Raw genomic sequence first — 13,341 nt, 5'->3', positions numbered from 1 at the left:
GATCCAACAGGATCGAGCTTTGCAATCTTGATTCTTGGTAATATCTTTGAACGAGAGATTGGAAAGGAACAAGGTAGAAGAGCGGAGCACTAACCTCGCACCCGCCGGAGGAGCAATACTGGCATAGTCGGACCTCTAACCCGTAACCAGACGAACCTGATGCAGACTTTTGGAGCGGCAATCGGTAAAGATCCCTATTAATAGGAAAAAATAAAATTGATAATAGTAATTTAATAAAAACAATAAAGAGCACCTTTCTAGAAAAACTAAATAGCAAAGAATGCCGCCCCGTCACATTTTGGGGTTGCTTCTTTCTGCTTGCCATCATTTGCCCTAGTAGGTTAAGATGTCCAGAAGATGATAGCTGCCAAGACCGTCGGCGTGGAGCTCAAGATTACGGCAAGATCTCAAAGTGGAGGTGCAGAATTCAGATCATCTGACGGATTCAACGAATGACTAAAGACAAGAATAGGATTCTCCAGATCAGATTCAACACTGACTGAGGCCTCCCTTCCTCCTTCTCAAACTGTGGTGTGTTTGGGGTGATCATCCTCCGCCCTGCAAATCGATGTATCTGGTGGTCAAGCAGGTTTGATACAGAAAAATCTTTCTGGTGTGGAATGGTTTGATCATCATTTGCCTGTAAACATGTCTGTAGATTCTGCAACAAACCTTGAAAACACCAGTTCTTTATGCAATTATCAGAATTCCAAGAAGATATGTACAAAAAAAATGATGGAGACCTTCCTCTTTAGGCGAAAAAACTGAGAATCTCAGGAAATGAATGCAGTTTGGATAGATTTACATTATCGAGGAGATGCAAAGGAATGCAATGAAATGACGCTATCGCAAAACACGCGAGAAGAAATCTCACCAAGAAGCGATATTTAAGGGATCAAGAAACAAGAAATCCTCCTCTAACAAAGAAAGGAAAAAAAAAGAAGCAGAATTACCCCCAAATCGCCTCCAACGAACTCCGATCCGCACCAACCAGCGGACACTGTCAAACCAAATGCAACACCGCCATCAGGATGGCTCAAGGAAAACTCCAACCGCTAGAAGGAATCGAAGCATATTCCATTCGGAAAATTCCAGCGGACAAAACAAGCGAGGCGACACCCGATCTCATTAATTGCGTGTCGCCAGCAAAGGAAAACAAAAAAGAGGCTTCATTTATTGCAATGGCTGGATAGCGATCAGAGCTCGTGTCGCATTGCCATCACAGCGACCATCTCCATCTCCATCTTGATCCCAATCTAGCGTGGAATTCATTTTCCGTAACGAGGTAGATATTATTATTTTCTGCGCGACGTTGGAACGATGACAGAATAAGCGTCCAGAGGAACCATAAAAGGAAAAAAATGATATCGGATCACAAAAGTACTTTTGTAGTTAACACTTAAAAAAATGACAGAATAACGTTTATTTCAAACAATCTAATATCTTTGGCCTGGATTAAATATAGACATGTAAATTTACAAGGCCTAATAACACATAAGATCATCCGCGAGCTTCTACCCTTAGAGGCATATCAAAAGGCTTCCTTTATTTATTTTCGTTAAAAGAATATCCTGATTTTTTTAAATATCGAAACAGATTTTGTACTTACAAACCACTTGAGAGAAACTTCACTCGGGAGAGAGATTAATTCTTGGTTTCTCTTTATCGATATGATGATTTTAAGATAAACAAGGTTGACTATCCCTTATTAAGTTTGATGCATGTAAATTAATCTTCTACGATAAAGTATTCAAACGAACATTTAAAATTTAAATCTCAACTGCCGCGTAAGATTATCCTTCAATGGAACAACAAATCTAAGAACGTTAACCGTTTGGATAAGTCTTCGTGAACATTTCCGGCTTTACTCTAATGACAGATAGAAAATTTTCATATAACAAGACCAATGTGATTAATCAATTCAAAAACTTAGATACTGAATTACTAAAAAAAACACTCCGTTGACATGAGTTAAAATAAAAGAACATTCAAAAGTCAACTGAAAACTAATCAATTGCAAGAATAAAAGAATGCACTGGGTTGACTTTAGTAAGAAGAGTCAATTGAAAACTAATCATTTATGGGAAACATGCCAATCCTTACAACAGCTTACTGAGTGCTTAGAAGGGGATAGAGGAACATAGAAACTAAAGAACTAGAGCAGCTAGAGTTGCTAAAACACATTGAATGAGCACAACAATGCACAAAAAATAAACACACGGTTGACTTCGCTAACAACTGGACCACGAGAAATCAGATTATGCCAATTCTTGCAAGAGCTTGCTGAGTGCTTCAGAGGGTAGAGGAATGTAGAAACAATCTTGTCCATCTGAGTGCCGTCTCGCCTTCACTAACTCATGGTCTTTGAACTCTGTTAGATGGGAATTCAGTGTTACTTGGTTGCTAACCAGGAATCGCGCGCGGCACTTGGTGTACAAGGTGCTGTTTGGCATGCCTGAAAACAAAAGAAGATTAGAGTCTAACTACCAATGTATTACTAACTACCAATGTATTGTGATTCGACTCGCCTTCTTTCTCATTGGCTAGCTGATGCTCGGCAAGGATTTTAAAAACACTCTGCGCATTGGGTGTCAAACTCTGTAGAACAACCAAAGCAGTTTTCGTGGTTTGGGCATTGCCATAATTTGCCAAAATCAATGGGAAAAAATTGCCCTCCGCCTTGTAAGGGGCAAAAGTTGGGACGTGATGCCACGACCACTTGAACTGAGTGTGCACCATCTTCTTGTCCCACACTACAAACAAACCAAGTGAGCATTAAAGCAGCGCAAAACCTTGAGCAGACTCATTTAGCAAGGACTGAGAAACAAAACATGTATAGCATAAAAATCAGATTTTCCTCTCTTCCACTCTCTCATCGACCTCCACCTCTTTTGAGTAAGTCCCCTCCCATTAAATATAACTTTGAGTGAACAAAGCCTTCTAATGATATCAGCCACTAGGTATCTAATGAAACATTCAACTATATCGCTCTTCTTTCCAAAATCAAGATATCAGCCACTAGGTATCTAAAGAAGCATGCAACTAGTAGCCACAGAAATTCATTAAACGTAGTGACTTTGATGCTAACAAAATGCTATAACATGATTAACTGATCAGAAGCATGTGAGAAGTAGGTAAAGAACCAAAGAAAAATGCTAAACTGTCAAATAGGAAATGCAAGTTAACCAAAACTTACAAAGAGGTGCATTCACATGGTCAATCGATGCAACCATACGGACTCTAGAACAGCTTGCTAATTGCGCAAGATACTGTTGTGAATCAGGATCTCTCAAAGAAGGACCATCAATGTTGTGTATGATAACACAGACAAAACAGTTATTGTCTTGTGGAAGTTGCACATTCAGAAATGAGAGAAGATCTTCAATTGACAGAGAACTAAAAGTATGTTCAGTGTTCGATTTGCTTCTTGTAGAGCTCTTCCTTTCATGTTTTAATTGGTCCGAGAGGACTTCAGCTAGGGTTATCAGGGCCTTTAAGAATGAACACATTATAAATAAAGAGTGTAAGTGATTAAGCTATAGAATATAAACTAGTACAGATAATTGCTCTGGAATGATGAACATACTTAAAAGCTAAGCTGTTTCTTATATTAAAAAAACATAAAATTTGAATTAAAATGTGCAATCTAAGAGAAAAACACCCATATCACCATATCAAATTTAAACATTGTTAGCAACAATACTAGATTATCACCACAAAAATTGGTTGGTGTGCCGAAAGAATGAGAGAGACATCTAAGCACATTAAATACAGAAAATCTCTCTGACCAAAAGAATATAATAGAAAAATACAAATTTCTTTCAGTTGATAATTATTTGATACCCCAGCAACTTTAGTTTTCCAATTTTTTTTTTAATATGCCTTGAAGTAATGTGCATTCACTGGTTCCAGAAGTAAAATTAGCAAAACCAAAAAAAAAACTATCAAAATATAGGTTTTGTAAGCCACAGGGTTTAATTGCATAGAGGGAAGAAAAATCGTACTTGTTTAAGATTGTTTGATGGAAGATAGCCATTGATCACGACCACTCCAAAATCAGTTAAGCTTGTTGAAGCAAAATCCTCGAGCAAGGCTTTTTTAGAACCAAATCCATACATTAATAAACCAAAACCACACCTGCAATAAGTGCAATCCTTCAAAAATACATTAAAAGAGAACACAGTTCTGATGAATTTTATGAATTCCTAAAATAACTTGTAGTCAAAAGCATATATCTTCATAGCAAGAAATATAATTCCTGCTCATGTCAGAATGTTAAGTGAAGGACTACAAAAATCTACATAAGCAAGCCTACGTACCTTAATGTTGGTGCAACCTTAGGTCAAGGTTGACCTGGTTGACCCGACTCGAGTTGACGTGACTCGAGTTGTATTTTGATGTTTGACTTGGGAAGATTGTCGGTGCAACCTTAGGTCAAGGTTGACCTAGTTGTGTTGCATGTTGATGTTTGACACTCGTGAGAGAGTTCTATTCTTGATGTGGGACAAGAATAGATGTTTGGGAGATTATTGGTGCAACCGTAGGTCAAGGTTGACCTGGTTGACCTGATTCGGGAAAAGTCCAAGTATGGAGACTTGGCACGGAAAAGTCCAAGCAGGGAGCTTGGCACTGGAAAAGTCCAAGTATGGGGACTTGGCACGGAAAAGTCCAAGCAGGGAGCTTGGCACGCGAAAAGTCCAAGTATGGAGACTTGGCACTGGAAAAGTCCAAGCAGGGAGCTTGGCACGGGAAAAGTCCAAGTATGGAGACTTGGCACTGGAAAAGTCCAAGCAGGGAGCTTGGCACGGGAAAAGTCCAAGTATGGAGACTTGGCACGGGAAAAGTCCAAGTATGAAGACTTGGCACGGAGAAGTCCTGGTGAGTGAAGCCAGGCAGTGGAAAGTCCTAACTGGGATGTTAGGCAGTTGGAAAGTCCTGGTGAGTGAAGCCAGGCAGTGGAAAGTCCTAACTGGGATGTTAGGCAGTTGGGAAGTCCTGGTGAGTGAAGCCAGGCAGACGGAAAAGTCCTGGTGAGTGAAGCCAGGCAGATTGGAAATCCTGGTGAGTGAAGCCAGGCAGATTGGAAATCCTGGTGAGTGAAGTGAAAATCTAGTGAGTGAAGCTAGGTGAATGAGAAAGTCCTAACTGGGATGTTGGCAGGAAATCTGGTGAGTGAAGCCGGTGGAAAGTCCCGTGAGTGAAGCCGGGCAGGAAAATCCAGATGGATCAAGGGTGATCGGACATCCGGTGTTGAGAAGTCCAAGTGAGTGAAGCTTGGCATATGGAGTCGAGAGGGCTCGGTGGCTCGTTCTCCGAACTAGGTTAGAGAGGGCACTCTAAACGAGGAGTTGGATCGGCAGTGGACCGATCCGGTGATCTGCGTTTGCCACGATCGGTCGTGACCGATCGTAATCGCATCGATGGCTCATCGATTGCAATCTGATCGATGTCCGAGACCGATCAGAACCTCGCGAGAAGAAACCGTGGATCGGTCTGCCGACCGATCCAGATGCCTTCTACCGTGCCAGATCGAGCTGGATCGATGGCGTGAGCGATCCGAGCCCGATCGGTCTATGGATCGATGGAGGTTCCTGATTCAGCTACAGGTCATCGGGAGGCATCGGTGATCCCCTGAGGGACCGATCAGTGACAAACGAAGCCTCATGCGCCTAGGCTGATCGGTCTGTAGACCGATCAGGGTTCTAGCCGTTGCGACACAACGGTTAGTTTCTTCGCTGTTTCTTCTTCGCAGGTATAAAGGATCGAGGCATCTTCTGTGCGAATAGATCTCCTTCTTCCTTCTTGCTGTTCTAAGTGCTGCTGTGCTTGAGCTTTGTTGAGCTCCTCCAAAGCTTCGCGTGAGCTTCCGGCTGGGTTCCTGCTGTTGTAGGCGTTGCGTGAAGTTGCTGCTTCACCTCCAGTCGACAAGAAAGCAAGCAATTGGTAGAGTGCGATTGTATTCATATTGTATTGCTTTTCTTACTGCTCTTGTACTCTTTGTTTGCTGTTGCAAACATTTGTGGCGAGGTTTCTCCACCCACAAGGAGTATAGTGTATTAGCCGGTTCTCCGGGGACTCATCCACCGACGGATTGACTGGACTCGTCCACCTTACGGACACGCCGAGGAGTAGGAGCCCTAATCTCCGAACCTCGTTACATCCTTGTGTTGAGGTTTGTTTTTCTTCTCTTTCGTTTCTTTGTATTTTCCGCTGCGCTAACCTAATCGTAGGAAGAAACGAGAAAGATTGGGGTCGGCTATTCACACCCCCCCTCTCTAGCCGAGTACGAAGGATCCCAACAAGTGGTATCAAAGCGAGGCCGCTCTTTATCGGATCAACACCCGTGGGAGCAAAGCTAGAGATGGATCAATTCGGAGAAGACATCACGATTCCACCCTTCTACAACGACAACTTCACATATTGGAAGGTAAGGATGATGTATTTTCTTAGGACTAATATGTTGAACTGGTTTTGTGTACAAGAAGGGTTTTCTCCTCCAATGGATAAAGAAGGAGAGCCTCTAGAGAAGAACAAGTGGACGAAGGAACAAGTCCACCAATCCACGATCAACAATGAGGTAACTAAAACAATTGAATTTTCATTACCTACTAATATTTTGTGTAAGATAGGTAAATACAACAATGCCAAGGAATTGTGGGATAACTTGGCCAAGTACCATGAGGAGAGCTCCACTTCAAGCCATGAAGAGGAGCCTAGTGAGCCAAGTAGCTCACATCATGGAGGGAGCGAATTGGGAGTTGAGGGCTACTCAACATCCAAGGAAGAAGAGGAGGAGAGTTCCTCTTGCTCAAGTTCGGAGCAAGAAGAAGAAGTTTCCACCTCCGGAAGGGTTGAAGAAGAAAGCTCATCTCCATCCACAACCCTAGGTAACTCAAACACTGTGATTTCAAGCAAATTACACATAATGTGTTTTGAGTGTAGGGAACATGGACATTACAAGAGTAAGTGTCCAAAGAGGGTAAGAAAGACTCCACCGGCGCCAAAGGTCAAGGAAGCCGGAGTCCCGAAACGCAAGGGCAAGGAGCACATCGTGTGCTTCCAATGCAAGCAAAGGGGACACTATAGGAGCCATTGTCCGAGGGGGAGGCAACCTCACAAGGGCAAGAGACCGGGCACATCGATAGGGGGAGCTAAGGCAAACCCTAAGGTAACCTCTAAGGTTCATTTTTGCAACTCTAATAAAATGCATGCTAGGAATTTTATTGCACTTGTCGATAATAACAAGCATGATAACCTTAGGAATCAATACATGTGCTTAGGTGCAAAACATGTGAGCCTAGATAAGGATAACACTAGGAAGGCTAACCCTAGGATCAACCCATCTAAGGCTAAGGATAACCTAGGTAGGAATCCTAAATCAATTAGACACATGCCTAGGAATACCTCAAGGAAGAGTGATAAATCAAAAATTGAGGTATTAGAGAAGGAGAATCAAGTCTTGAAGTCAAGACTTGATACTTTGGAAAAGACTCTTAAGAATTTGGAGAAGTCATCTCTAGGCTCTAAGAGTCAAAAACCAATGTCCAAGGACAAGAAAGGTTTGGGTCACAAACCTAAGTCCCAAGTGGTCAAGCCCACTTACCACAATGTTCCATTTGATTATGGAACAAAACCTAGGGCTAGGAAGACCATTACCAAGGTCACAAGGGGAGTCACCCCTATAGTTGACCTTGATGAGACCCAAATGACCAAGGCTTTAAAGCCTAAGAGGGTCATTAGGAGGGTTGCTAGGGAAGTTATCCCTAGTGAATATTTAGTGAACCCAATGAGCTCAAATAGGTATTGGGTTCCTAGGAGCATCTTCTCTACCCATAAATGGGTTAGAGAGTGTCAACTCCAATAAGAAGGGTAGTTAACCCAACTTTGAGGAAATTGACACTCAAGGAGCATTTTCAAGGTTTTGAGAACTTTTGAAAATGAAATGGAATTATCATTTACTCCCTTGAAGAGCTAAATGTGCCTAATGGTGGAAATATCATTTTTAATCTTAAGTGGCACAATTTGAGGAAAACCTAGAGAAATACCATAATTGGGATTTTGGTTTCTCTTAGGGATATATGGGCAATCTAGGGTTAGATTTTAAGTTAGCTAAGGCTAAGGATACTTAGATAGGGAATTTAGGTATTTTATTTGTGCTAACTTGCCATGATTGGTTACCATATTCCATGCCATGACATCATATTTATTTTATTATCATTTGAAATGTCATGATAATGCTTAGGCTAGTTGTTATGTCATGTTTATTTAAGTTTCAAACTTTATGCCATGACATCATGACATTGGCACATGTTTTCATTTATGATATCATTATATGCCATGTCATCATCTCTTGCATTATAATCAATGTAATTGATTTAAGGAAAAACACATTTTGATATTGAGATCAAATTGATGTTTAGAAAATGCATGAGAACTTAGCCTAAGTTGACCTTAACCCATATCTCACATCAAATTGACTTGAATGTGGTTTGATACACTTTAGATGTGTGTGAGATATTAGGATCATGAGTTAGGATCAAGGTGCATAATTCTTGTACCTAGATGACCCTAATTCAAGAAATGGAGGATCATAGGGAAAGCTTATGTACAAGTCATGTACATTTAACCCTAAGATTATGATCCTAAATTCAAATGGTTTTAAAAGCATTTTAAAATTGATTTGAAAAACCTTGATGAAGCTTTCCTAGTGATAGCATTCATCATTGAACTTTGTGATACAAAGTTGAGTTAAAACTTGAACTATTTCAAAGTTTTTGAACTTTGTATCAAGATTTGAAAATGGAAACTATTTTCATAGAAAATTATTTTTCCATGATAGTGTATGATATGAGGAATGTATCCTCAAAATTTCACAATTTTTCGAATTTTCTGGAATTTATTAGGGTTTCTGAATTTCGGGAAGGAAATCAGAAATCTCTGATTTCAGAGGCTGGATCGGTCACCGGACCGATCCAGGGAAGGACTGGATCGGTCTATGGACCGATCCAGGTGGTTTCTGATCGGTCTGGTGACCGATCAGTTGTTTGAAATTTCGGCTGAAAGTTGGTTTTTAGATTTATAAAGGTTTGAAACTCTCCAAGACATTGTTGGTGCAATGGTCAAGGGGGAGTTGGCCTTTAGGGGGAGTTTTAACTATTAGTCAAGGGGAGTTGACTTTTAGGGGGAGTTTTTACTCCTTGAGGATTAGTGATATGGGATTATCACTAAGTGGATTGTTGAGCTTAGTATCAAGGGGAAAATAAGAGTTTCAATGAAAGGTATGGGACTTTCATTAGGAAGAAACTCTTGACCTTGATACCCTCCTTTTTCTTTTTGATGTGTGTCAAAAAGGGGAGAGTGTTCATTGGAGAATTATTGGAGAACCCAAGTTAGGTTATCGGTTTAACCTAAGCTAGGGAAAGATTGTCGAGGAAGAACATTGGAATACTTTTGATGTGTGTCAAAAGGGAGAATTATTAGAGAAACCAAGTTAGGTGTTTGGGTTAACCTAAGGGGAGAATGTCCAGAGAATGTTCAAAGAAAGAACATTGGACATTGGAAGATGATTGAAAACCTAAGTTAGGTTATCGGGTTAACCTAACTTGATTATGGTTTTGTCAAACATCAAAAAGGGGGAGATTGTTAGGTCAAGGTTGACCTGGTTGACCCGACTCGAGTTGACGTGACTCGAGTTGTATTTTGATGTTTGACTTGGGAAGATTGTCGGTGCAACCTTAGGTCAAGGTTGACCTAGTTGTGTTGCATGTTGATGTTTGACACTCGTGAGAGAGTTCTATTCTTGATGTGGGACAAGAATAGATGTTTGGGAGATTATTGGTGCAACCGTAGGTCAGGGTTGACCTGGTTGACCTGATTCGGAAAAGTCCAAGTATGGAGACTTGCACGGAAAAGTCCAAGCGAGGAGCTTGGCCTGGAAAAGTCCAAGTATGGGGACTTGGCACGGAAAAGTCCAAGGGAGCTTGGCACACGAAAAGTCCAAGTATGGAGACTTGGCATGGAAAAGTCCAAGCAGGAGCTTGGCACGGAAAAGTCCAAGTATGGAGACTTGGTGGAAAAGTCCAAGCAGGAGCTTGGCACGGAAAAGTCCAAGTATGGAGACTTGGCAGGAAAAGTCCAAGTATGAAGACTTGGCACGGAGAAGTCGCAGTGAGTGAAGCGGTGGAAAGTCCTAACTGGATGTTAGGCGGTTGGAAAGTCCTGAGTGGCCAGGCAGTGGAAAGTCCTAACTGGATGTTAGGCGGTTGGGAAGTCTGGTGAGTGAAAGGCAAGGGAAAGTCCGTGAGTGAAGCCGAGCAGAAAAAGTCCCGTGAGTGAAGCAGTGATTGGAAATCCGTGAGTGAAGCCGTGAAAATCCTAGTGAGTGAAGCTAGGTGAATGAGAAAGTCCTAAGCGGGATGTTAGGCGTGTGAAATCTGGTGAGTGAAGCCGGTGGAAAGTCGTGAGTGAAGCCGGGCAAGGAAAATCCGGATGGATCAAGGGTGATCGGACATCCGTGTTGAGAAGTCCAAGTGAGTGAAGCTTGGCATATGGAGTCGGAGAGGGCTCGGTGGCTCGTTCTCCGAACTAGGTTAGAGAGGCACTCTAAACGAGGAGTTGGATCGTCGGTGACCGATCCGGATATCTGCGTTTGCCCGATCGGTGCGGTGACCGATCGTAATCGATGGCTCATCGACAATCGATCGGTCCGGAGACCGATCGGGAACCTCGCGAAGAAAACCGTGGATCGGTTCGCCGACCGATCTGATCGATGCGGCACCGATCGGAATAGATCGATGGCGTGAGGGCGAGCTCGACGGTCTATGGACCGATCAGAGGTTCTGATCGGTCCACGATCAGGCTGATCGCGACACCTGATCGGTCCGGGACCGATCGGTGACAAACGAAGCCTCATGCGCCTAGGCTGATCGGTCTGTAGACCGATCAGGGTTCTAGCCGTTGCGACACAACGGTTAGTTTCTTCGCTGTTTCTTCTTCGCAGGTATAAAGGATCGAGGCATCTTCTGTGCGAATAGATCTCCTTCTTCCTTCTTGCTGTTCTAAGTGCTGCTGTGCTTGAGCTTTGTTGAGCTCCTCCAAAGCTTCGCGTGAGCTTCCGGCTGGGTTCCTGCTGTTGTAGGCGTCGCGTGAAGTTGCTGCTTCACCTCCAGTCGACAAGAAAGCAAGCAATTGGTAGAGTGCGATTGTATTCATATTGTATTGCTTTTCTTACTGCTCTTGTACTCTTTGTTTGCTGTTGCAAACGTTTGTGGCGAGGTTTCTCCACCCACAAGGAGTATATTGTATTAGCCGGTTCTCCGGGGACTCATCCACCGACGGATTGACCGGACTCGTCCACCTTACGGACACGCCGAGGAGTAGGAGCCCTAATCTCCGAACCTCGTTACATCCTCGTGTTAAGGTTTGGTTTTCTTCTCTTTCGTTTCTTTGTATTTTCCGCTGCGACTAACCTAATTGTAGGAAGAAACGAGAGCGATTTTGGGGCGGCTATTCACACCCCCCTCTCTAGCCGTACGAAAGATCCTAACACTTAACTCAAAAAGCCACTTAGGGTATAAATTTCTATAACTTTTGATTAAATGTTGGATTTCGTTTTCATGCTTCACTGGAATATCAAAGACTTCTTTTCGGAGGACCTGAGATCAAATAGTGTAAGCATTAGAAAAAGGATAAGCATGTTATTCCAACTGTCATATGATAACTTTAACAGTGATGTTTTAAAAAAGAATAACATGGTGAAAATTTGATTACATATTCTTCAACTATTTCACATGAGTAAACTGATTATTCTAATCGATTGGTTATTATCTAATAACAGTAGATTGGCATATAAGTAGTAAACTTGTCTGGTTACTATTTGTATTCACTTGTGTGAAGCTTGAATTTGCTAAAGAACAGCCAAAGGAGGGACTAAACTTGGGAGCAGCTGTAGGATATTCCTTTTTAACCCTCTAAGCAACGTAAATCTTTTTCATATAAACAACAATTTAAGAAGTCACAGAAAGCTACTCCAAACAACATCCCACCAAGTCCAGTAGAATTCATTGGAGTGGGAGATAAGATATAGCCACAAGGGAATCTTGATACCAGTAAAAACAACGGGGTAAGTTCAGAAGTAAAAACTAAACAGTAAACAAATATTAAAAAATCAGATAAGAAATGCAAAAATGTTATATTAGATCAAAAAAAGTATCTATGCATTTAAGCGATATGTATCGTATGTTGAGAATACGAGGTAATATTATATATTGCTAAATAACAGGAATAAGTTACACCATTAAGAAAGTAGCTTAAACATGTGCATTTCTCTCTCAGTATACTAACCTAGATTCTCCAACTTACCAATAGGAAAATCCATAATAGGAGAGTATAATAACTAACAAGGAAGTGACAAACTGTGCCAAATAGCAAACAATAATATGTCGATGGATAACTGCAATTCTAGGGAAAAGTAATATGAGGATCACAGAAAGTGACTACAATTTGCACTTTGGAGGTGAATCAAACCTGTTCGTCAACATGATTGATGTCGACGACGTGTTTTTGCGAGGATTTCTTCCTTGAAGAGCTGCCAATTTCTTTGGCAAGGAAGTAATTTCTTGACAGCATGAAGTCATCTTCTTCATCCTCCATAGTCATCTCATGGACCCCAACATCCATCTTTTCAACCAAGCGTGTCCTAACAAAATATTTTTTGTTATCTATGAGAAATTGTAAGAGTCAACTTGATGTAGCATTCAATTTCTATATAGACTTTCTTATCCCGGGAAAGGTTAGACAACAATCCAACGAACTACTACGGTAAGGAGGAGGACACTGAAATCATTTTTTTTCAAAAAAAATAAAAATTACAGATCAATAGGATGCACAAGAACTTCACCGAGATTATCACGCCCCAGGTAGTCCCTGCCAGAAGAAATTTCGACAACATCTCCCCTTTACGGGTGACAATCTGAAACGTTTCTACATTGCCCTCAGGGCTCACACTCATCAGCCAACACGGCTGGAATATATACTATACAAAAATGAAACATTCCACGCAATTATAATAAAAACAGCCTCCGGCTATCAACACAATACGAAAAGGAATCGAAAACAATCACAACTTACCTCTTCTGCCGTCCGACAGGCACGAAGCAAAACACACCAAATACAAATTCACCAAGCAACCAAAAACCCAACCAGTACAATGCTTAAAAACAAATCACTCAAATCTAATGAACAAACCAATACGAGTCTATAACATGACACTAAACAAATAAACAGAAATCGAAAGACCAAAGCGAAAATCCTTGTGACGAGGGGACTAGCAACTGAAACCTC

General features: G+C 41.6%; 1 protein-coding gene and 1 pseudogene across 1 annotated transcript; both read right to left on the bottom strand.

The window, feature by feature from the left end:
• The window catches only part of LOC122023148, a 4,237-nt pseudogene extending 2,993 nt beyond the window's left edge, over positions 1 to 1,244 (bottom strand).
• Positions 1,245 to 2,045: 801 nt separating this feature from the next.
• LOC122024233 (origin of replication complex subunit 2-like) lies at positions 2,046 to 13,341 on the bottom strand. The gene is made up of 7 exons (XM_042582798.1): positions 12,888 to 13,341; positions 12,526 to 12,697; positions 11,547 to 11,654; positions 4,005 to 4,154; positions 3,197 to 3,491; positions 2,529 to 2,753; positions 2,046 to 2,455 (listed from the first exon to the last, which is right to left on the bottom strand). Exons 1-7 carry the CDS (start codon positions 13,007 to 13,009, stop codon positions 2,259 to 2,261), a joined length of 1,269 nt encoding a protein of 422 aa, XP_042438732.1. The 5' UTR covers positions 13,010 to 13,341; the 3' UTR covers positions 2,046 to 2,258.

Source organism: Zingiber officinale, chromosome 9B (genome assembly GCF_018446385.1).
Source record: "Zingiber officinale cultivar Zhangliang chromosome 9B, Zo_v1.1, whole genome shotgun sequence".
NCBI lineage: Eukaryota > Viridiplantae > Streptophyta > Magnoliopsida > Zingiberales > Zingiberaceae > Zingiber > Zingiber officinale.
This window is presented reverse-complemented; position numbering and strand designations above follow the sequence as displayed.

Excerpts from the sequence above, each read along its gene's own strand:
- LOC122024233 (XM_042582798.1), bottom strand. The coding sequence starts at position 13,009 with ATGAGTGTGAGCCCTGAGGGCAATGTAGAAACGTTTCAGATTGTCACC. Across the intron at positions 12,698-12,887 it reads ATAATCTCGGTGAAGTTCTT|GACACGCTTGGTTGAAAAGA; the intron begins GTGCATCCTATT and ends ATATTTTGTTAG. Across the intron at positions 4,155-11,546 it reads AGTGGCTTTTTGAGTTAAGT|GATTGCACTTATTGCAGGTG; the intron begins GTTAGGATCTTT and ends GTATTTTTGAAG.